At 47.0% G+C, this 25,444-nt stretch overlaps 1 protein-coding gene, 1 non-coding gene and 2 pseudogenes across 2 annotated transcripts; 2 read left to right on the top strand and 2 right to left on the bottom strand.

Moving 5' to 3' along the window:
• On the top strand, positions 6,072 to 6,990 carry ORNANAV1R-PS3271 (vomeronasal 1 receptor ornAnaV1R-ps3271 pseudogene; annotated as a pseudogene).
• ORNANAV1R3042 (vomeronasal 1 receptor ornAnaV1R3042) lies at positions 6,072 to 6,990 on the top strand. The gene is given in 2 exon segments (NM_001253434.1): positions 6,072 to 6,794; positions 6,796 to 6,990. Coding segments are annotated over 2 exon segments (918 nt in total).
• On the bottom strand, positions 8,637 to 8,774 carry LOC114808730. Its single transcript, XR_003756521.1, has one exon. It is a non-coding gene; the product is annotated as a small nucleolar RNA SNORA7 (small nucleolar RNA).
• ORNANAV1R-PS3231 (vomeronasal 1 receptor ornAnaV1R-ps3231 pseudogene) lies at positions 22,393 to 23,322 on the bottom strand (annotated as a pseudogene).

The raw sequence follows: 25,444 nt of genomic DNA, 5'->3' as shown, positions 1-25,444 counted from the left end.
CCTCTAACTCCTAGAGCCGAGTACTTTCTACTTCAGGGGTAGGGAGTTGGGCTGGGTCATGATGCTGGGGAAACAGACAGCTGCCCAAAGAGGTGATTTGCTTTGAGAATCACGATGGCGGGCCATAACCTGGTTGGAAGGAACAGGAAACAGGATGCAGGAGGTGTTCAAAGCGCTGGGGTAGATACACATTAATTAGATTAGACATGGTCCCTGTCCTGCATGGGCCTCACAGTATACTTAGAAGGGAGGACAGGAGAACTGTGGCACAGAGAAATTAAGAAAGTTGCCCAAGATCACACAGCAAGCAATTGAAAAAGCTGGGATTAGAGTCCAGGTCCTCTGATTTCCAGGCCCGTGCTCTTTCCACAAGGCTACATTTCTTCTCCAGGAAGTAAGAGCCCCTCCCCCAGGCCTCTGCCAGATTATAGGGTCTCTGTGGGGGGTATGAGAAATCTACACACCAATCTTCCCCCCACATCTTCGCCTCCCTCTCCTAGACCAGGGTGATGAAAACAAGACATGCCAACAAGGGTAGAGGCAGTGGCCCAACGTTGGCTGTGCCTCTGCGGGAGCTGGGGCTGAGAGTGTCAGGCACGGCCCAGAGACACAGGCTTGGCAACTGGCACACCTTCCTCCCTCACCTCACTACTCTCCTACTACAACCCAGCCCGCACACTTCACTCCTCTAGTTGCTAACATTCTCAATGGGCCTCAATCTCATCTATCTCACCACTGACCTCTAAACCCATAACCTGTCTCTGGCCTGGAACACCCTCCCTCCTCATATCTGACAGATAATGTCTCTCCCCTCCTTCAAAGCTTTATTGAATGCACATCTCCTCCAAGAGGCCTTCCCTGACTAAACCCTTCTTTGCTCTTCTCTCACTCCCGTGTGTGTCATCCTGACTTATTTCCTTTATTCATCCCCCGGCTCCAGGCCCACAGCACTTATGTATATACATGCAATTTATTTATGTATATTAATATCTGTTTCCCCTTCTAGACTGTAAGCCCACTGTGGTTAGGAAAAGTGTCTGTTTATTGCTATATCGTACTCTCCCAAGTGCTTAGTTCAGTGCCCTGCACACAGTAAGTACTCATTAAATGTGATTGAATGAATGAATGAATGAATGAATGAATGAATGAAAAATTCCTAATGCTTCCGTGTGTCTCCAGGAGCGTCTCTCTGGGTCTAACAGGAGGAGGACTCTGAGATCATCTTGCCATAGCTCGGAGAGATGATGGGGAAGGAGAGAGCAGGCACGTTCAGGCATTTCCCCGATGGAGTGTAGTATCAGAGTGGATTAGTACTCAAGTCATCCACTCATTCAAGCACGTGCTAATCTACCCCTGAGGGAGGGAAGGCATGAAAAAGCAGCTGATAAATGCCACCTCTGCCCATTCCTGCCAGAGTCTGCCTGACTGCCCCTGCCCTTCCAGCCGGCAGGAGTCATGGAGATGGGTGAGTAGCCTCTCCATCACAGAATTTCTGAATTGTGAGTTGTTTTTGAATGGGGACTTTGGAGCTTAGGACTGGAGTAGCATAGTGCACAGTTCTGAACCAGACTTCTGACACTATTCTCACTTCTTCATTCCTCAAAACCTCTGGAGAAGGGGCCCCTCAGAATTAGATGGGATAACCTCCTGTCCGCAATGTCAGAAGGGTCAGTTTTTGGTTTACTTTTAAATGGTATTTGTTAAATGCTTACTATGTGCCAAGCACAGTTCTAACCATTGTGGTAGGACACAAATCTTTGTCCCTCATGGAACTTACAGTGTAACTATTAGGGAAGGGAATTTAGTCCTCATTTTATAGATGCGGTGACCGAGACCTCAAGGACAAAGAAGAGCAAGGGCCTGGGAGTTAGAGGTTCTGGCTTCTAATCCAGTTCCTTCATTGTAATTTTATTTATTTATATTAATGTCTCTCTTCCCCTCTAGACCGTAAGCTCATTTTGGGCAGGGAATGTGTCTGTTATATTATTATACTGTACTCTCCCAAGAGCTTAGTACAGTGCTCTGTACACAGTAAGTGCTCAATAAACATGATTGACTGACTGTTGTGGGACTTTAGGCAAGTCACTTCACCTCTCTTGCTTCAGTTTCTTCATCTGAAAAATGGAGAGTCAAAACCTGTTCTTCCTCCCTCTTGAATGGTTTGACCCTTGTGGGACAGGGACTGTGCCAAATTTGATTAACTTTATCTACCAGAGTGCATAGAACAGTCCTTTGCAAATAGTAAGTGCATTACAAATGCCATAAACAAATAAGCTGACACCTGCAGCAGCTTCCTAGGAAAGGAGAATTGCAACCTCAGACGAGCCCTACTGGTAGGCATAAAAAGCAGTGTGTCCTAGTAGATAGAGCACAGGCCTAGTAGTCAGAAAGACCTGGGTTCTAATCCTGGCTCTGCCATGTGTCTGCTGGATGACCTTGAGCAAGGCACTTCACTTCTCTGTACCTCAGTTACCTCATCTGTAAAATGAGGATTAAGATTGTAAGCCCCATGTGGGACAGGGATTGTGTCCAACCAGATTTGCTTGGATCCACCTCAGTGGTTAAAACAGTGCCTGGCACGTAGCAAGCACTTAACAAATACCACAATTATTACTATTATTATTATCATTATTAGTAGTAAAAAGGACAGGGACAGTTGAATTGATCAATCAATGAGGATTATAGAGTGAATCTCTGCCTGCAGAGCACTGGACTAAGCACTTGGGAAAATGCTATAAAAGTAGAAAACATGACCCTCAGGGAGCTTACAATATTATGTGGGAGATAGGTGCACATTAATAATAACAATAATAATGGTACTTGTTAAGCATTTACTATGTGCCAAGCCCTGTTCTAAGTGCTGAGTTAGATACAAGCTAATCACGGTGGACACAGTCCCTGACCCACATAGAGCTCATGGTCTCACAGTCCAACCTGATTATCTCATATCTACCTCAGTGCTTAGAACAGTGCTTGGCACCTAGTATGTGCTTGAAAAATGTCATCTATTATTAATCCAGATGAGGTAACCGAGGCTCAGAGAAATTAAAATAATTGTCCAAACTCACATGAGAGGAGCCAGGAGCCAGGATTAGAACCCAAGGTTTTTCTGATTCCCAGGCCCGTGCTCTATCCACCAGGTTACACTGCTTCTCACAACTTGTGCAGGTGGCTGAAAGACGAATGCTACAGTGATTCATAGGAGGCTGGCAGGGTCAAACGATGAATAAGGGGTACGTTCAGTCAGTATGGGTTTGAACTTTTCCTAAGATGAGGAAAAGATGAGGCTGCTGACAATGAGATAAACATGTTTGAGGGAGCCTTCTTTGCCAACGTGGACTCTGATCCCCACATGGGACAGGGACGCTTTCCCCTCTGGTCATCTCGTACCTACCACTGCTCTTAGTACAGTGCTTGGCACATGGTGAGGACTTAACAAACACCACTATCACATTCAGCTTTCATACTGAGTCAGAGACAGCAGTGTGGCCTAGTGGAAAAGGCCAGGTGCGAGGTTCAGAGGACCAGAGTTCCAATCCAGGCTCTGCCACTTATCTGCTGTGTGACCTTGGGCAAGTCACTTCATTTCACTGTGCCTCCATTGCCTCATCAATAAAATGGGGATTAAGACTGTGAGTCCCATGTGGGACAGGGACTGTGTCCAACCTGATTAGCTTGTATCTATCCCAGAGCTTGGTACAGTGCCTGGCACTTCGAAACTGCTTAACTAATACCATTACAAAAGAGAAAAGGGTGTTGACTTCAACTTCAGTGCAAGTAAAATAGAGATCTTGTCCCTTCCTGGTAACGCCCCCCGCCCCTCCCCCCCGCCCCCGAGTCATTCATTCATTAGATCAGATTTATTGACTACCTACTGTGCTCAGAGCACTGTACTAAGCCCTAGGGAAAGTGCAATACAACAATAAACAATGACATTCCCTGCCCCTGTCAGGTTACTTCCCCTCCCATCCCCTATCTTCTTTCATTCCACTACCCCACCCTCTTTAAGCTTTCTCCCCCATTTCCCTCACCCCGTTATGCTTCTGAAAATGATTTCTCTATTTCCTTCCCTTCCCTGTGTCCCCACCCTCACTATGGCTGTGACTTCAGGCCTGGTGCACAGAAGGTGGCTATTGCTATAAAATCCAAACTGATGTACCATAAAGGTGAAACCCGGTGTAAATTTAGCTATGGTGTCAGTTCTGTTCTTCATTCTAAATGTTGTTCATATATATTTTTTGGTAGTCTTTCTTAAGCACTACTATGTGTCAGACACTGTACCAAAGCTGGGGTAGATGTAAACTAATCACGTTGGCCACAGTCCACTGTCCCACATGGGTGTGACAGTCTTAATTCCCATTTTACAGATGAGGGAATTGAGGAGAGAGAATGTCCAAATTAACACTCTCTCTCTCCCCTCTTCTTCACTCTTTCTCACCCTTGCTCTCTTTCTCTCTATTCTCTAATTCTTTCTCTTCCTTGCTTTCTCTCTCTTCATTTCCTCACTCTTTCTCACCCTTGCTCTTTCTCTCTCTCCATTTCCTCACTCTTTCTCGCCCTTTCTTTCTTTCTTTCTTTCTTTCTTTCTTTCTTTCTTTCTTTCTTTCTTTCTTTCTTTCTTTCTTTCTTTCTTTCTTCCTTCCTTCCTTCCTTCCTTCCTTCCTTCCTTCCTTCCTTCCTTCCTTCCTTCCTTCCTTCCTTCCTTCCTTCCTTCCTTCCTTCCTTCCTTCCTTCCTTCTTTCTTTCTTTCTTTCTTCGTTCTTTCTTTCTTTCGTTCTTTCTTTCATGGCCCTCACCCAAATTTCTGATCCCCTGGAGCGCGATCCATAGATTCACCTCCCCCCTACCACTCCCCATCACACCCGGGCAGGCCTAATTAACCAGGAGTTCCTACTAGGTCAGGCACTCGCTGACAAGTTCAGAGGAAAACCAAACCACATTTAGGTGCAGCAGATCTTTTTATTCCATACTTAACCTACTAAAAACAGCGGGTAGATGCAAACATGCACACAGAAACAGACACAGAATAGTTACCCATCCAATTGGTTTTCCCCAAAGTCTTGCAGAAGGTCCCAGGTCAGAGAAGTTCAAGGAATCAGGCTCATCGTCCTGATTCAAATCTTAGTTAAATTGGCCGTGGCAGTAGTAGGAGCCTCAGTGCATGTCTTAGAAGATTTCTTGCCTCAGCCATGCAGTAGATGTCTTGGCTTAGGTGGTTTTGCCACCTCATGTGGAAGGAGTTCTTTCCCCTTTTAATCAGTTGTTTCGGGGTAGTTGCAGTGGGGGCTATTCAGGATTACCTGCTGTCTTCTGTTACCGGGTGAACCAAGAGGGATGGTGACCCTTCCTCTGTGCTTGGCTTAACCCCATCAGGTTGTCTTCTCCTGCCCAGCAGAGAGCAATTTAGCTCCTCCTCAAACCCCTCTGCAAAACAATTCCATTTCTCCTCAGCAATTCAAGTCCTCCTCAGACTTCTCAGCAAGGTAATTTAGTTTCTCCTCAGCAATTGAAGTCCTCCTTAAACTTTTCAGTAAGATAATTCAGCCTCTCTTCCAATTCCTCCTTTGTCCTTGTTGCTCACGGGGTCAAAGAATAGTCTTGTAGGAAATCGCTTCTGCATTACAAGATGGAGTCACTCTTGCTGACCACAGCCCTTTCTCTCTCTCTCCCCTTCCTCATCCTTTGTTCCCTTGCTCTCTCCCCTTCTTCATTCTTTATCACCCTTGCTCTCTTTCTCTCTTCCCTTCCTCATTCCCTTGGTGTCTCTCTCTCTCCTTCCTCACTTTCACCGTTGCTCTCTCCCGCTCATTCTCTCTCCCCTTCCTCACACTTTCTCACCTTTACTCTCTTTCTCTCTCTCTCCCCTTCTTCAATCTTTCTCTCTTCCTCTCACTCCTCTTCCTCACTCTCATCTTTGCTATTTCTCTCCCTTTCTTCACTCTTTATTGCTCTTTCTCTCTATCTCCTTCCTCACCCTTTCTCTCCCTCATTCTCTTTCTCTATCTCTCTCCCTGTCTTCCTCTCATGTTGCTCTGCAGGTTTCTTCAAGGTCTAACTGGAAATTCACGAGGATGAATGCCATAGAAATTTGGGTGGGGACTGTGATGCTATTGCAGATGAGCATTGGGATCTCAGAAAATGTATTTCTCCTTCTGTTTTATATCCACCTGACCTCCAGCAGCCCCTGGCTCAACTCCTCAGACTTAATCCTCGCCCACCTGACATTGGCAAACACCACAGTATTTCTCACTAAGGGCATCCTGGACACACTTTCGGGTTGGGGATGGAGAATTTTCCTGGGTGATGTGGGGTGTAAAACCCTTTTGTACCTGTACCGAGTGGCCCGGGGCCTTACAATCTGCAGCACCTGCCTCCTGAGCATCTTTCAGGCTGTCACCATCAGCCCCAGAACCCCCCGATGGGCCCGGATCAAGGCCAGATTCCCCAACTCTGTCGTCCCCTTCTGCCTCCTGTCCTGGGTCCTCAATCTGATGATTTACGTTAGTGTGCCAATAGGAGTGAGAGGTGCCCAGAACAGCAGCACGGTTTCAATATCACTGGATCTCAAATATTGCTCAGCGGTCATTGGTGGCACAAAAACTGCCTTGGTCATCTCAGCCGTGATCTCCCTCCAGGATTTGTTCTTCATGGGGCTCATGAGCATTGCCAGTGGCTACATGGTCTGGGTCCTGCACAGGTACCACCAGCAGGTCCAACACCTCCACACATCTGGACGGTCCCCCAGGATGATGCCCGAGGTCAGGGCAGCCAAAAGGGTCATGGCCCTGGTCACTCCACTATGGGCGACAGTCCATCATGCTGAGCATTTTAATAAATGTGAAAGAGAAGCCAGCTTTGCTGGTTAACAGTCATCTGGTGTTGTCCTTCACCTTCTCTGTCATTAGTCCCTTCCTGATGATTTCTGGGGACAGGAGGATGAGAAGGTTCTGGAAGACACAATCTCCAGTTTCCAACATGGGTCCCTCATAGAATCTCCGGACGGATCCCTGTCTGCCCCCTCATTTCACCAGACTAGGGTGACCTGACATCCCAAACAGGGTGACACTGAACTGGTGATGACGGGATCTTGTCTCTCATCCCCCAGGGCTCAGGCGATTATGGATGTGGCCAAGGCAACTTCCAATGAGCAGAGAAAGAGGCATCTGCCTTCCTGACAGGGCTTGAGGTAACAGCCTGCCTCGACCCTAGGGAAGCAGCGTGGCCTTGTGGATAGGGCATGGGCCTGGGAGTCAGAAGGACCTGGCTACTAATCCCAACTCTGCCACTTGTCTGCTGTGTGATCTTGGGCAAGTCACTTCACTCCTCTGTGCTTCAGTTACTTCATCTGTAAATTGGGAATTAAGATTGCGAGCCCCATATGGGACATGGATCTGTCCAAACTGATTTGCTTGTATGTACCTCAGCGTTTAAACAGTGCTTGAGACATAAGAAGCATTTAACAAATTCCATCATCATCATCACCCCAGTTCTGTCTGCATTAGAATCTCCCCCTCCCCATCTTGGTAAAAGCAGATCTGGACTTGCCTCATGGGGGGCTCCCTTTGCTCTACCTGCCACATCACTTGTGTATATATGTATGCATTTATAATTCTATTCATTCATATTAATGATATGTATTTATCTATAATTCTATTTATTTATATTAATGCTACTGATGCCTGTTTACTTGTTTGGATGTCCCCGCTTCTAGGCTGTAAGCCCATTGTGGGCAGGGATTGTCTCTGTTGTTTCCAAGCACTTAGTACAATGCTCTGTACACAGTAAGCACTCAATAAATACAATTGAATGAGTGAATGAATGAATGAATGAATGACAGAGACATCAGTTCTGTTCAGCAGGGTGACATTAAATATCCATCAGTCTATCAATCTATTTATTCAGCTCTTACTCTGTGCACAGCACTGTATTCAGCACTTGAGAGAGTACAATATAACAGAGTTGGTAAGCACGTTCCTGCCCACGATGAGCTTGCAGTCTAGAAGGGGAGACAGACTTTAATAAATCAATCAGTAGTGTTATTATTATTATTGTGCTTGTTAAGTGCTTACTATGTGCCAAGCACTCTTCTAAGTACTGGGGTAGATACAAGCGAATTGGGTTGGACACAGCCTCTGTCCCACATGGGGCTCACATTCTTAATCCCCACTTTACAGATGAAGTAACTGAGGCCCAGAGAAGTTAAGTGACTTGCTCAAGTCATGCAGCAGATATGTGGTGAAGCTGGGATAAGAACCCAGGACCTTCTGACTCCTAGGCAGTGCTCTATCTACTAAGTCTCATTGCTTCTCTCACTGTATGCAGGGCACCGAACTAAGCACTTGGGTGAATATGGTAGAACAGAGTTGGTAGATAGGTTCTCTGCTCACAACAAGCTTACAGTCTAGAAGGGTCTTGTCTTATGCTGTCAAGTTGCCTTGGACTCATAGCGACTCCATAGACACATCTCTCCAAGAATGTCCCACTCTCCATCTGCAATTGTTCTGGTAGTGTTTCCATAGAGTTTTCTTGGTAAAAATCCAGAAGTGGTTCACTATCACCTTCTTCAGCAGAGTAAACTTGAGTCTTCGCCCCTGACTCTCTCCCGTAGTGCTACTGCCCAGTACAGGTGAGTTTTGACTTGTAGCAGATTGCCTTCCACTAGCTAACCACATCTCGAGCTAGGAATGGAATGGGTAGGCCTCTGCTTGACTCTCCCTCCCATAGCCAAGACTGGTGGAGTACTGGAAATTCTCCAGGAGCGATCCTGAGAGGGGGTCTAGAAGGGTAGATGCACATTAATACAGATATGTCCTAAATGTACAGATATGCTTTGCACCAGAGATACAAAAACCTAAAAGCTTCCAATCGGGATAGGCCTGAGACACCTTACAGAAAGTGTTCTAAATATGTCAGTTGCACAAAATGATTGTGTGGAAAACACAAACATTCTTTAAATAGTGAGAGAATGCTCAGAGTATGTGCATGTCTGCAATTTATTTTAATGCCTGCCTCCCCCTCTCAACTTTAAGCTTCTCTTAGGTAACCTGTTTACCAGCTCTGTTATATTGTACCCTCCCAAGCACTTAGTTCAGTGCTCTGTACACATAGGCTGTGAGCTCCTTGTGGACAGACTATATGTCTACCAGTTCTGTTATATTGAATTCTCCCTTACTTTTAGTAATAACAATCATAATAATTATGGCATCTGTTAAGTTCTTACTATGTGCAAGCACTGCTTTGCACATAGTAAGTGCTTAACAAATACCATCATCATCATCATCATCCTCATCACTGTTCTAAGCGCTGAGGTAAATGCAAGGTAATCAAGTTGTCCTGCATGGGGCTCACAGTCTTAATCCCCATTTTGCAGATGAAGTAACTGAGGCACAATTAAGTTAAGTGACTTGCCCAAAGTCACACAGCTGATAAGTGGCAGAGCAAAGATTAGAACCCATGATCTCTGCCTCCCGAGCCCATGCTCTTTCCACTAAGCCATGCTGCTTCTCTGCTCAGCATACAGTGCTCAGCACACAGTAAGCACTTAATAAATATGATTGATCAACTAATAGCAACAGCAACAACAATAACAATAATAATAGTATTTATCAAGTGTTTACTATGTGTTAAGTGCTAGGGCAAATGAAATAATAATAATAATAATAATTATGGTACTTGTTAAGTGCTTACTATGTGCCAAGCACTGTTCTAAGCAGTGGGGTAAATACGGGTAGTCAGGTTGGACAAAATCCCTGCCTCCCCCTCTCAACTATAAGCTTCTCTTGGGCAGGTAACCTGTCTACCAGCTCTGTTATATTGTACCCTCCCTCCCATAGGGCTCACAGTCTTCATCTCCATTTTACAGATGAAGTATCTTAGGCCCAGAGAAGTGAAGTAACTTGCCCAGGGTCACACAGCAGACAAGTGGTGGGGCCGGGATTAGAGCCCATGACCTTCTGACTCCCAGGCCCATGCTCTCTCCACTAAGCCATGGAAGATAACTGGATTTGACACAGTCCATGTCCTACACAGGGCAAACGATTTAAGAAGTAGGCAGAGACATATATTATTACCCCCATTTTCTAGATGAGGAAACTCAAGCCCAGAGAGGTCAAGTAACTTGCTCAAGGTAACACAGCAGACAAATGGTGGAGAAAGGACTGGTTACAGGCCTCCCATCTCCTAGCCTGCTGCTCTTTCCACTGGATTCATCCTTAAGCATTAGAAGGTTGTCAAGAGCCATAAGTGGCTCAGTGGAAAGAGCCCAGGCTTGAGAGTCAGAGGTCATGGGTTCTAATCCCAGTTCTGCCACTTGTCAGCCGTGTGACTTGGGACAAGTCACTTAATTTCTCTGTGCCTCAGTTAGATCATCTGTAAAATGGGAATTAAGACTGTGAGCCCTACGTGGGACAAGCTCATCACCTTGTATCCTGCCCAGAGGTTAGAACAGTGCAAGTAAGCGCTTAACTACTACCATTATTATTATTATTATTATTATTATAACCATAACTTGGGTCAGATTGTTAACTCCTTGAGGTCCAGGATAGTGTCTACCAACTCTATTGTACTCTCCCGTGTGCTCAGTAAAGTGTTCTGCACACAGTTAATGCTCAATAAATGCCATTTACTGATTGATGGGCCTTATCCTCATTGTTTTGCCATTCTAGCTCACTGTGGAAAGGGAAATTGTCTTGTCTTATGCTGTCGAATCATCTGCAACCCATAGTGATGCCATGGACGCATCTCTCCCAAAAGTCCCCACTGTCATCTACAATCGTTCTGGTAGTGTATCCACAGAGTTTTCTTAGTCAAAATACGCAAGTGATTTACCATTGCCTCCTTGCATGCAGTAAACCTGAGTCTCCGCCTTCTACTCTCTCCCATGCTCCTGCTGCCCAGCTCGGGTGAGTTTTGACTTGTAGCAGATTGCTTTCCACTCGCTAGCCACTGGAATGGATATGACTCTGCCTGACTCTCCCTCCTGTAGTCAAGACTGGTAGAGTACTGGGAACTCTCCAGGTGTGATCCTGAGAGGGGGTCTAGAAGGGTAGACTGGGACCCCACGGCAACCTGTGGGGAAATAAATTAAACATTCAAGAGAAGAAGCAGAGCCTTGAGAGAAGATCCCAGGTCTGGGAGTCAGGGGACTTGGGTTCTAATTCCACCTCCACCACTTGTCTGCTGTATGATCTTAGGCAAGTCACTTCACAACTCTGTGCCTCAGTTACCTCATCTGTAAAATGGGGATTGAGGCTGTAAGCCCCAAGTGGGAAATGGACTATGTCCAACCTGATTAGCTTGTATCTACCCCATTGCTTATTACGGTACCTGGCTCATAATAAGTGCTTAACAGGTGCCAAAAAATGAAAGCATGAAATAAATACATTGACTGATCATTTGATTAATTTAAAAAGAAGTGCTGAATCACCTGTTGTGGGTAGAATTATTTTGAAGCACGGGCTTTAATTTTTTACTTTTTGGGTGCTGAGCTGAGTGTCCTGGATTGGGGACCCCATGGCAGCCTGGGGGGAGAAGCCTACCGCTACGTATTGCTGGTGATGAGAGGGAAGGAAGGAGGGAAGGAGGGAAGGAAGGAAGGAAGGAAGGAAGGAAGGAAGGAAGGAAGGAAGGAAGGAAGGAAGGAAGGAAGGAAGGAAGGAAGGAAGGAAGGAAGGAAGGAAGGAAGGAAGGAAGGAAGGAGGAGGGAGGGAGGGAGGGAGGGAGGGAAGGAAACCAAGGCATTGAATAATGAAGTAACGTGCTCAATGTCACACAGCAGAAAAGAGAGATAACCAGGATTAGAACCCATGTCCTCTGATTCCCAGAACTGTGCTCTTTCTACTAGGTCATGCTGCTTCAATGTACATATTGACCCCTGTGTGCAGAGCACTGTAATAAGGGTTTGGGAAAGTACAGTACAAAGGAGCTGGAAGACACATTTCCTGCCCACAACAAGGTTACAATCTAGAGGGAGGGACAGTTACTAAAATAAATTTTTTAAATGAGGATATGCATCTAAGTGCTGTGGGGCTGAGGGTGGGGTGAATATCAACTATTGGGCACAGGTGAAGTATAGTCAAATAGTTGTTCAAAAATTTGGTTGCTTTAACAGTTATTTGAAAGGCAAAAAGGGACTCTAATAAAGCTAGCATTGCATTGGATTATTTAAGAAGATGCAATGACAGTTGTTAGTTTTTTTACTCTCAAATATGTTTTTACTACTGCTAAAACAATTATCGATGATAATGTCATTGTAGTGCAATTTAACTTGGGCACTTTGAAATTTGTGAAAAATGTATTTTGCGTTCAGTAGCCATTCATTCATTCATTCATTCATTCATTCATTCAATCATATTTATAGAGTACTTACTGTGTGCAGAGCACTGTTGCTAAGAGCTTGGAAAGTACAGTTTGGCAAAAAATAGAAACAATCCCTACCCAACAACAGGCTCACAGTTTAGAAGCAGGGAGACAGACAAGAAAATAAAACACAACAATTAGACAGGCATCAATAACATCAATATAAATAAATAGAATTATGCATATAGACACATCTTTAATAAAATGAATAGAATAATAAATATGTACATATATACACAAGTGTAGTAGGGTGAGGAGGAGGGTAGAGCAGAGGGAGGGAGTAAGGGTGATGGGGAGGGAAGGAGCAGCAGAGGAAAAGGGGGATAAGTCTGGGAAGGCCTCCTGGAGGAGGTGACCTCTCAATAGGCCTTTGAATGGGGGAAAAGTGCTAGTTTGGTGGATGTGAGGAAGGAGGGCATTCCAGGCAAGAAGTAAGACGTGGGCCAGGGGTCGACGGTGGAACAGGCACAAATGAGGCCCAGTGAGGAGGTTAACACCAGAGGAGCTGAGTGTGCGGGGTGGGCTGTAGAAGGAGTGAAGGGAGGTGAGGTAAGAGGGGGAAAGGTGATGGAGAACTTTGAAGCCAAGAGTGAGGAGTTTTTGCTTCATGCGAAGGTTGATAGACAACCACTGGAGGTTTTTGAGGAGGGGGGTGACATGCCCAGAGCATTTCTGTAGAAAGATAATCTGGGCAGTGGAGTGAAGTATAGACTGAAGCAGGGAGAGGCAGGAGGAGGGAAGATCAGAGAGGAGGCTGTTGCAATAATCCACTCGGGATATTATGAGAGATTGTACCAACAAGGTAGCAGTTTGGATGGAGACGAAAGGGCAGTTCTGCATCCCCATGATTTGCTCCTATTGTTCTTCCTCCCTCCCAGCCCCCCAGCACTTATGTACATATCTGTCATTCATTTATTTATATTAATGTCTGTCTCCCCTTTCTAGAATGTAAGCTCGCCGTGGACAAAGAATACGTCTGCTTATAGTAGAGGCTGATGCAATAATCCAGTCGGGATATTATGAGAGATTGTACCAGCAACGTAGCAGTTTGGATGGAGAGGAGAGAGCAGATCTCAGTGATGTTGTGAAGGTGAGACCGGCAGATTTTGGTGACAGATTGGATATTTGGGGTGAATGAGAGAGCAGAGTCAAGGATGACACCAAGGTTGTGGGTTTGTGAGACGGGAAGGATGGTAGTGCCGGCCACTGTGATGGGAAAGTCAGCGAGAGGACAGGATTTGGGAGGGAAGATAAGGAGCTCAATCTTAGACATGTTGAGTTTTAGGTGGCAGGCAGACATCCAGGTGGAGATGTCCTGAAGGCAGGAGGAGATATGAGTTTGGAGTAAGGGAGAGAGAACAGGGGAGGAGATGTAGTATTATCTGCGTAGAGATGATACTTGAAGCCGTGGGAGTGAATGAGTTCACCAAAGGACTAAGTATAGATGGAGAACAGAAGGGGACCACGAACTGACCCTTGAGGAAACCCTACAGTTAGGGGATAGGAGGGGGAGGAGGAGCCCCTGAAGGAGACCGAGAATGAATGGCCAGGGAAATAAGAGAAGCAGGAGAGGATGGAGTTTCTGAAGCCAAGGTTGGATAATGTGTTGAGGAAAAGGGGATGGTCAACAGTCTCAAAGGCAGCTGAGATGTTGAGGAGGATTAGGATAGAGCAGGAGCCATTGGACTTGGCAAGAAGGAGGTCATTGGTGACCTTTGAGAGGGCAGTGTCAGTGGAGTGGAAGGAATGGAAGCCAGATTGGAGGGGTTCCAGGAGAGAGTTGGAGTTGAGGAATTCAAGGCAGAGAGTGTAGATGACTCATTCTAGGAGTTTGGAAGGGAACCGTAGCAGGGAGATAGGGCAATAACTGGAAGGGGCAGTGGGGTCAAGAGGGTTTTTTTAGGATGAGCGAGACATGGGCATGTTTGTAGTCAGAGGGGAAGAAGTTGTTGGAGAGTGAGTGGTTAAAGATGGAAGTTACGGAGGGGAGGAGGGAAAGGGTGATAGTTTTTATAAGATGAGCGAGAAGGGGTCTGAAGCACAGGTGGAGAGGGTGGCACTTGCAAGGAGGGAGATCTCCTCTGAAGATACTGCTGGGAAGGATGGGAAAGTAGAGGAGAGGGTTGAGAGCTGGGAGGATGGAAAAGGGGGAGGAGTGACTTGGGGGAGCTCAGACCTGATGGTTTTAATTTTCCTAATGAAATAGGTGGCCAGATCATTGTGGGTGAGGGATGAAGGAGGGGAGGAACGGGGGGGGGGGCGTGAGGAGAGAGTTAAATGTCCAGAACAACTGGTGGGGGTGATGGGCATGGGTGTCAATGAAGGAAGAAAAATAGTTTTGCCTGGCAGAGGAGAGGGCAGAGTTAAGGCAGGAAAGAATAAATTTACAGTGAACAAGGTTGACTTGGTGCTTAGACTTTCGCCAGCAGCGTTCAGCTGCTTGAGCATAAGACCGAAGGAGGTGGACAGTGGCAGTGATCCAGGGTTGTGGGTTAGTGGAGCGAGAGCGACAAAGGGAAAGGGGAGTGAGCTAGTTAAGTTGAGTAGAGAAGGTGGAGTTGAGAGCAGTAATCTGGTCATTAAGAGTGGGTAGAGAGATTAGGGGGCAAACTGGGATGTGATGCTTTGAGAGAGATGGATGGAAACCAAGAGAGCAGGGGTCTCTGTGGGGGAGTAATACAGATTTACAGGGGGGAGGGGTGTGACAGAGAAGGCAGGTGAGAACGTTATGGTCAGAGAGAACCATTTCAGACTTGGTGAGGGTGGAGATAGTGCAGTAGTAAGAGATGATGAGATTGAGGGTGTGACCAAGTTGGTGAGTGGGTGAGGTGTGGTAGAGCAGGAGGTTGGCAGAGTCAAGGACTGATAGAAGGCAGGTGGCGGAAGAATCACCGGGTGCATCCATGAGGACGTTGAAGTCTCCAAGGATTAGAGTGGGCATGGAAAAGCAGAGAAGTAAGGTGAGAAAGGCGTCAAGGTGATTAAAGAAGTTGGAGGTGGGACGAGGGGGGCGGTAGATGACAGCTACAAAGAAACTGGAGGAGGTGGTAGAGGCGAATAATATGGGCTTTAAAGCAGGGGAAGGAGAGGGGAGGGGCGATAGTGCAAAAGCGGCATTGGGGTGCGAGAAGGAGAGGCCTCGGCTGGAGAGAGCAGCAGAAGAGACCGTGTCATCTGGAGTGAGCCAGGTTTCAGGGGAGGGCAGGAGGAGGAGAGAACGGGAAAGGAACAGGTCAAGGATGAAAGGGAGTTTAACTATAATGGAGCAGGGGTTCCATAGGCCACACTTGGCAGCAGCTTTGGAGGGAGGGGAGAAAGGGGGAAGGGTGTGAGGGATAGGGAGGGTTACGATGGGAATGAGATGGTGGTGACCTGGGCGGGGAGAGGGAGATGAGGGCTGGCGATGAGACAGGAGAATTGGAATGGGACAAGGTCAGGGAGGGGGGAAGGGAAGGGGTTGGAAGGGAGGGGTTTGGCAAGGAACAGCGCTAGGGGAGGGGGTTGAGGGTTGGTGCTGGTAAAGCGGAATTCCAGGGAGGGAGCAGGGAGGAGGGGAGGGGGCGGGGAAAAGTGAGGGAAAGAGCTGGATGGGAGAGGGGAAGGGGAAGCTGAGGATAGGGAAGGGGAAGCTGAGGATAGGGAAGGGCAGACGGGAGCAGGAGCATTGGAAGGTCATGGTGAGGTTAGGCAGGTAAATGACAGTCCTGAGGTGAGTTAACAATTAATATGCAATAGCAATAATATGGTATATGATATGATATAATATAATTAATATAATATATGTGGGTGATGCCCAGGGTAGAATGTTGAATTGTCCATGGGTCAATCAAATCAAAAAGGCCAGTGGCAAGGAGAGTCCAGTGGCTCTTGGCCCAATTGTCTCTGAGGCGGTGAAGGAAGTCCTGTGGATGGCTGATTTGGAGAAGAGTGGAGCTGTTATGGGGGATATGGGAGAGGAAAGTCCTGGACAGAGGAGGAAATAACCAAACAACATGGGTAGGCTGAGTAGGTGTGAATTCAGATAGTAGCTAAAAGTAACACCATGAGAGCAAGGGCATTGTTACCCAGGGAAGGGGGTGGGGGGAATCAGTCACATCCACTCCGAGCACAGGGGAGGAGAGAGTGGTGGCTGCCCAGAGATGTTCGCTTCTTGGGGTGGGGAGGGTGGAAGAGCTAGGGAGCACAATGTCCCATGGCCCTGGGTGGGGAATCTGGGGAACACAGTGTCCCACGGCCCTGGTTGGCTACCTGGCCGGACTATAGGTAGCTTCGAGGGGTGGTTCTCGTGATCAAGGGAGGGGTCCCGGTCCAGGGGATTTGGATGGTCAGCAGAGAGATCAATTTTAGGGGATCATCTGGGAGATACATGAGGTTCTGACCATCTGTGGGGCTTGTGGCAGTGGTTGGGGAGGGGGGGGAGAAGGGGAGGCAAGTGGGCCTTGGAGTCTTCGGGCGGGGGTGCAGATGTCCGGGAGGGGGAGACGACCTTGAGCCCGGAGGCACGTCATTGGACGCCGGTAGTGGGCTTCTCAGGAAGAGAGATCTCAGAGTTCCCTTGGCGGCGTCCGTAGGGGAAAGATCCTACCGGCAGCAGGGGGACTGGCATTCCGATGGCGCGGCTCCTTAGGAAAAGAGATCTCAGGCCCATGTGGCAGTGTTTGGAGGGGAAAGATCCAATTTGGTTTCCAACCCTTTCATTCCACAAAAACAGCCCTCTCCTAAGTCACAAGTGACCTTCTTCTCCAAAGATCTGCCAGCCCCTATTCCATCCTAATCCTCCTCAACCCCTCAACTGTCAACCACCCTTCTTCTGGAAACATTACCCAACCTTGGCTTCACTGACACCGTCCTCTCCTGGTTATCCTCCTATCTCTTTGGCTGCTCGTTTTCAGTCTCTTTCACGGGCCGCTTTTCTGTCTCTCATCCTCTGATAGTAGGGGGTCCCACAAAGCTCATTTGTGGTTCCCCTTCTATTTTCTGTCTACACTCACTCCTATGGAGAATTCATTCACTCCTATGACTTCAACTACTATCTTTACACATTGGGACATAGACTGTATCCCACGTGATTAGCTGGTATCTACCCCAGTGCTTAGTACAGTGCTTGTCACATAGTAAGTGCTTACCAGCTGCCGTTTTTTTAAGTCACACAGAAAGGATAAAGAGACTGCATTTTGGAAGTGGAATTTGCTTTGAAAACTGCCTAGGAGAGGCAGACGCACACCCAGATATGCATACACACACACACACACTCACACACACACATACAAACACACACACTATCCGGTGAGGAATATCTGGAAAATCATTTCAACAATAGCTGATTCCAGTCCAAGGACTTTATTCGCACCCAAGTCCTAGAAGGATACAGCACAAGTCCCCATGTCCGGATACCGAGTACTTGATGCCTGCAGATATGAGCTGCTTTTATTGCTTTGCTGATTTACATATTCCCTCCCACAGAATCACACTTGTCTGCTATGTGGCCTTGGGTAAGTGATTTCAACTTCTCTGTGCTTCGGTTACCTCATCGGAAAAATGAGAATTAAGACAGAGAGCCCCATGCAGGACAGGGACCGTGTCCAACCCGATTTGCTTGTATCCACCCCAGCGTTAAGTACAGTACCTGGCACATAGTAAGCGTTTAACAAATACCAGAATTATGTTTTATTATTATTATTATCATTATTGTTCCCCCAGCCTCCTCTCCAAAACAGCAGTTCTTCAGAACCCATATTCTGACTTTAAACAACAAAGCTACACATACCACTGATTGGAAGCTCTCAGGTCTTATCAGGTTGGGAATCCAGCTCGGACAGCCACTGGGGGAGCGGGGGCAAGGGGGAGCAATATCACCCCATCACCCCGTGAGGTGTTGGGATTTACTTTTCTAACCAGAAGCTGCTCCGGTCAGAATGTGCCCATCTTCCTCTGCCCCTGTGTCCTATCTTCTGAGTGCCTCATTTTATTTCTATTAATGTCTCTTTTATATTAATGTCTGTCTCCCCCTCTAGATGGTAAACTCGTTGTGGGCTGGGAATATATCACTGTGTTTTACTCTCCTGAGTGCTTAGTCCAGTGTTCAGCACACAGCAAGCACTCAATAAATATGATTGGCTGACTGATTCCCAGTCTGAGAGCTTCTCCCCCTCCACGGTGCTTCATTTTTTATGGTATTTGGTAACAATAATAATAATTGTGATAGTTGTTAAGTGCTTACTATGTGCCAGGGACTGTGCTAAACACTGGGATAGACACAAGGTAATCAGGCTGGGTGCCGTCGTTGTCCCACATGGGCTTCACTGTCTTGAGTAGGAGGTTACAGATGCAGTAACCAAGACACAGAGAAGTGAATTGACTTATCCGAGGTCACATAGCAGACAAATGACAGAGCTGGCATTACATTTCAGGTCCTCTGACTCCCAGGACTGGGATCTTTCCCCTAAGTCATACTTCTTCCTTGATTATTCACAGAAAAGGGGAGACTCAGATCAGATCAGTACCCAGGGTTGGAAAAGATCCTCCTGGAGTCCTACGAAAAATTGCTCCCTCAGATGGAGACCACTGCCTCGGTTTTGAATACATAAAGCACCCAGACTCCTACGTCCCAGGATGTCATCTTCTCTCTAGCTCCTGGAGAAGGCTTCCTCTCTTCTTCTTCCCCTCCTTAGCCAGACTCAGAGTCATAAAGGAAAGGTCACTCACCAGACTGGTCATGACAGCTTGATACAGACCAGGCCATTGCAATCTCGGGGTGGTTAACCAAGGGGGCAGCTTTTAATAGGGAAGGATTTCATGAGCTTATCCTTGTCCAGGACTGTGATTATCTTGTCACCTGAAGGAGGCTGACACCATTGGGTGGAAATAGAGAGTGCAGAGAAGCTGTTAACAACAGAGTGCTGCTGAGTCTATCAATCGAGCAATCAATCATATTTTGTGAGTACTTACTATGTACAGAACTCTGTACTAAACTGTTCTCTAGACTCTGGGACCTTACTGACAGTGGGGGGCTGGGTCTGATGGACAAGTGGGCGAGGGGCATCCCTTTCCTGTTTGTCAGTCTTGCCTGGCACAATTCATTTGTGCAAAGAGGTAGGTGGAGGAAAGGAATGACCTCTGAAAGTTATACCGGCTCATAGGGAATGACAGGTGCATTCTGTGCCCTGGATGTCTCTTCTCTGCCAGGTACTCTCTTCCACTATTGGTCTACACTAAATTCCTTCCCTAATAAAATCAGCCACCTTGAATATTAATAAGGCTACGAGTGTGGGGAGAGTAGTGATCTGGCATAGAGTAGAGGAGGGAGTTCCAGGCCAGGAGGAGGAGGTGGGAAAGGGGTCGGCTGTGAGATAGATGAGATCATGGCACAGAGAGCAAGCTGGTGCTAGAGGAGTAAAGTGTGAGGGCTGGGTTGTTCTAGGAGATCAGCGAGGGAAAGTAGGAGGGGGCGAGCCGATTGAGTGCTTTAAAGCCAACAGTAAGGAGTTTCTGTTTGATATAGGATGAATTTTCTACTGTTGATAAAAGGATGAATGGTTAGTGATGACTTTCACCCATTCATTCTCTCAAAACCTAAGCTCCTTGTGGATAAATTCCGTATCTACAGACACTCTTTTATTGTACTCTCCCAGGTGCTTAGTACAGTGATCTAGCACAAAAGCTACCTGCCTCCCTTCCCATATGGGATCAGTGTGGATCCTCAACCCACTCCACTGTACTCCAACTCAGAATTGGTGAGGGCAGAGACTGTATTGTGTTGAGGGATAGGGAGATCGAATGTGTGCCAAAGTAGGGGAGTGAGCGATATGGGCTGGAGCAGGAGGTCGGTGGAATTGAGAGTGTGAAGAAGCGGGCAGTGGGAAAGTTGTCAGGAACACTCACATGGATGTTTGAGTCCTACATATTGCAGAGCCCTGGCAGAGCCAGGATTAGAACCCAGGTCCTCTGACTCTTTTCCCTAGGTCACTCTGGTTCTCAAGATATAAGATAAACAGGCTAGATTCAGTCCCTCTTCCACATGGAGCTCACAATCTAAAGGGGAAGGAGAATGGGGAATTGAATTTCCATTTTATAGATGAGGAAAGTGAGATATGGCAAAGCAAAGTGATTTGTCCAAGATCGCACGTCTGACAAGTGGTGAAGCCAGCATAGAACCAGTGTCCTCTGATTCCCAGGCCCGTGCTCCTTCCACTAGGTTATGCTGCTTCTCAAGATATAAGATAAATAGGCTGGAAATCGGTCCCGGGTCCATTTGGATCTCAGAATCTAAAAGGATAGGTGAATGGGCATTGAATTCCCATTTTACAGATGAGGAAACTGAGGCACAGAGGAAGGGAAGTGACTTCCCCAAGGTCACCCAGCAGACAAGTGGAGGAGCTGGGATAAGAACCCAGGTCCTCGGGCTCCCAGGCATTTCCATTAGACCATACTGCCTTGATGAGTCCCTCCATCAGAGTCCATGCAGAGGTTGGCAGGAATTGCCTGCAGTGCTCCCTTTGTCCCAGACTGGCCTTTCCAGGTTGTCTGGAAACATGGGCATTTCCAGAACAGCTGGATGAAATTTTTCTAACCAACAGGGAGAATTCCCATCGACATAACTGAGGGAGAGCAGGCTCAATTGTACCAAAATATCATAGGGGAGGTTTGATTCCTTCTTGTGGAAGCCGCAACTACCATCTCAGTCCTCTAGACGATAAACTCAGGGTGGGTAGGGAACAGGTCTACCAACACTCTTTGTACTCCCCCAAGCACTTAGTCCAGTGCTCTGCACACAGCGAGCACTTAATAATAACCCTTGACTAATTGCTCAATCAATTTGCCTTTTAGACTGTAAGCCCCCTGTGGTCTGGGAACATATAATGATAATAATAAAAATCATGATGGTATGTGTTAAGGATTTACTATGTGCCAAGCACTGTTCTAAGCCCTGGGGTAGATACAAGGGAATCAGGTTGTCCCACGTGGGGCTCACAGTTTTAGTCCCCATTTTACAGATGAGGTGACCGAGGCCCAGAGAAGTTAAGTGACTTACCCAAAGTCACACAGCTGCCAAGAGGCAGAGCCAGGATTCTCTGACTCCCAAGCCCAGGCACTTTCAACTAAGCCTTAGCTATCAGCTTTGTTATATTGTAGTCTCCCCTGTGCGTAGTACAGTGCTCGGCACACAACAAGAGCCCAATAAATACCGTTGATCTACTGAATTCTCTCTCTAGACTGTAAGCTCCTTGTGAGCAGAGGCATGTCTACCAACTATGTTTGTTATATTGTATTCTCCCAAGCACACATGGTGAACATTCCATATATACAATCAATTGACTGATTGATCTCAGCTGCCACCATTACCCTTACTCAGCCCTGCTTTAGGCATTTGGGGACACAGGGCAACACTGATATGGTGCTGTCCAAATTGGGACACCTGGTCATCTTCTCTGAGTGGGAAATATTGTGGCCTAGGACAAAGAGGATCTGTGTTCCAATTGCAGCTCTGCCAATTCCTTGCTGCGTGATCTTGGGCAAGTCACTTCATTTCTCTGTGCCACACTTTCCTCAGCTGTAAAATGGGGATTCAATACTTGTCCTCCTTCCTCCTTAGTTCTTGTCCCACATGGAGTTCACAGGCTGTGTCAGACCTAATAGACATGCACCTACCCTGGGAAGCAGCGTGGTCTAGGGGATACAGCACAGGTCTTGGAATCGGCATGACCTGTGTTCTAATCCCAGCTCTGCCACTTGTCTGCTGTGTGACCTTGAGCAAATGACTTCACATCCCTGGGCCTCACTTACCTCATAAAGTAAAATGGGGATTAAGACTGTGAGCTCCATGTGGGACGGGGACTGTGTCCAACCTGATGGTCTTGTATCCACCCCAGAGCTTTGAGCTGTGTTTGACACCTAGTAAGCTTGTAACAAATTTTATCAGTATTATTATTATCCTAGTGCTCAGGACAGTGTTTGACACAGAGAAAAGTGCTTCACAAATACGACAATTATTATTACCAATATTAGCAAAGGGAGGCAGCTTTCCTGGTACGTACCCTAAGAGGGATTCCGGTTGGAAACAGGAGAGTCCCGTTTCCAAAATGTTCTCATTCTTCTGTCACCCTGAATGATCAGGAACGGACTCACGGCTGAGAAAGTGAAACCCAACACCATGTGGCTGTTCATCAGCAGAGAGGACTTCTCTTTCATGTTTAGTAAGATGCTGAGCATGATGGTCTGCCTCCCATAGAGGAGGACATATAGGGTGACCAGGGCTACGACCCTCTTGGCCGCCCTGACCTCGGGCATAGCCCCAGGGGACCGTCCGGGCGCATGGAGATGTCGGACCTGCCGGTGGTGCCTGTGCAGGATAAACACCATGTAGCTGCTGGCCACACTCATGAGCCCCACGAAGAACCCGTCACGGAGGAAGAGCACGATGGCTATGAGCAGGGTGGTTTCTGCACTGATGCTGACTTTGGAGCAAAATTTGTGGTCCAGCATGAGTTGAACATTGCTGCTGTTCCGGGGCCCTGTAACATTCATGATCGCATCGAAATCAATGAGCAGGCTGAGGCCCCAGGACAGGAGGCAGGAAGGGATGATGCACTGGGGCAACCTGGCTTTAAGCGTGGCCCACCAGGGAGTACCGGGACGGATGGTAATGGCCTATACCACGCTCAAGAGGCAGGTGCTGCAGATAGCCAGACCCCGGCCCACTCGGTAAGGATACATGAGGATTTTACAGCCAGCATTGCTCAGGAAATTCCTCAGTCCCCAAGCTGACAATATCTCGGGCAATCCCCTGGTAAGAAGTACTATGGCATTGGACAGGGCCAAGTGGAAGAGGATCAAGTCGGAGGAGCCGAGCTTCAGGATGGCAGAGACCCTGTGGGTATAGAACAGGAGGAGGAAAATATTTCCTGAGACCCCAACACCCATCTGTAAGATCAGCACAAAACCAACAGCCAGGTCAGGGGCATCCATTTTCGGTCATTTCCAATTGGAAGAATAGAAGGGCGCCCACAAAACTACCTGGGAGGGGAGAAGTGAGAGAGAGAGAGAGAGAGAGAGAGAAAGTGAGTGATAAAGGATATTGAGGGAGAGAGAGAGGGAGATCATTTTTTACTTTTCAATAACAAATCTCTAAGTCACTTTTTTATAGTATTTGTTATGTGCTTACTATGATAATAATTATTATTGTAGTTGTTGTACTTATCAAGTGCTTACGCTGTTCCAGATATTTTACTAAGCACAGGGGTACATACAAGATAATCAGGTTGGTCACAGTTCCTGTCCCACATAGGGGTCACAGTCTGAATCCCTATTTTACAGACAAGGTAACTGAGACAGAGAGAAGTGAAGAGACTCCCCCAAGCTCACCCAGCAAACAAGTGGTGGATTCAGGATTAGAACCCAGGACTGCTGAATCCCAGGCCCATACTCTCTCCATTAATCCAAGCTACTTACAAAACCAAATCAGCCCCAAATTTCTGTTCAGTTCTTTTCTTCAGTCCAAGCCAACCACAGTGCCCTGATAAGTGCTCTGAGGAAGAAGAATAGCATGTTCTAATGGAGAGCACAAGGGCTCAGGAGACGGAAGAACCTGGGTTCTCATCCTGGATCTGCCACTTGTCTGTTATGTGACCTTGGGAAAGTCACTTCCCTTCTCGGTACCTCAGTTACTTCACCTATAAAATGGAGATTAAGACTTAGATCCCGATGTCAAACAGACTGGATCCAAGCTGATGAGTTTATATCTACCCCGGCACTTAGTACAGTGCCTGGCACATAGTAAGTGCTTAACAAGTACCATAAAAAAGAGAATACTCCAGGATACAAAAGGCTCTCAGAATTTTGGGGAAGTTTGTCATGAATGTTCATCGTTCTTGGAAGGACTCAGCAGGGAGAGATGCGTCTACCTGGGATTGAGCTAGAGTAAAATGAAGGTTGAAGTGTAGGACTGAATGAGGAAGTGACTTGGTTTTTAATCCCCTGCTTCGCTGGGTTAATGAGAGAATCTATAGAACAAAATACTTTGTGATAAATTGTGATACTTGTTGAGTGTTTACTATGTGCAAAGCACTTTATTAAGTGCTGGGGCAGATACAAAATAATGAGCTCAGACAGAGTCCCTGTCCCACATGGAGCTCACAGTCTAAATACAAGGGAGGACAGATATTGAATCCCTATTTTACAGATGAGGAAATTGAAGCACAGAGAAGTGCCTTGCCAAAGGACCCATATAGAGCAGGTGATTGACAGAGTCAGGATTAAAACCTGGATCCTCTGACCCCCTCGCCTGTGCTCTCTCGGCTATCTGAGACCAAGGTACAAGAGGACATCAGAAATTCCACTCTAGCTCAGACCAGTGGTCAATCCAGCCCAATAGTTGTGGAAGCACAAGGGTCATGGTCCTGCATTTGCCCTCCTTCTCTCTGAGCCCTCTCAGCTCTAAGCCTGCTTGATCACCTCTTGGTGTGATTGCCAAGGCAATCAACTTCACAACCCATCTTCCCTTTGTTCTTTAGGTCTGCTGAAAGAAGTAGCCAAAAACAAGATGAAACTACTCCCTTAGTTGGGCTGGGTGGGGTTTATTCACCTTAAGGAGGAGGTGAGGGGCTGGATGGAAAACCCGTTTCCAAGGAGTTATTGCTACCTATCCTTATGTATTTATCCTTCATTGTACTCTACGATTAAATTAGAAGCTCTGGATTACTCAGAGTTGAGCTGGCCTTTACCAGCAGAGGAAACTCTGCCCGTCAACCACCACTCCCTACTAGTGCTAGAAGGAGCGTTTGTAATAATAAACGTGTCTCTGACATAATCTGCTCAAATAAAATGCAGAGTCCATGAAGTTTTTCTACCACATAGTCTACCCATGATAATCTTTCTGGACATTTGGAAGAACAGAGATGGAGGTATGATTTGTCCCATTACACCCATCTCCAACTCCAGTGACCAAAAACTTTGGCTTTATCTCCTCATTATGGACCAAGGGGAAGCAGCATGGTCTAATGGAAAGAGCATGGGGCTGGGAGTCAGAAGGACCTGGGTTCTAATCCCAGATCCAGTTCTTGTCCACTGTGTCACCTTGGGCAACTTCTCC

Source organism: Ornithorhynchus anatinus, unplaced genomic scaffold, assembly GCF_004115215.2.
Source record: "Ornithorhynchus anatinus isolate Pmale09 unplaced genomic scaffold, mOrnAna1.pri.v4 scaffold_143_arrow_ctg1, whole genome shotgun sequence".
NCBI lineage: Eukaryota > Metazoa > Chordata > Mammalia > Monotremata > Ornithorhynchidae > Ornithorhynchus > Ornithorhynchus anatinus.
This window is presented reverse-complemented; position numbering and strand designations above follow the sequence as displayed.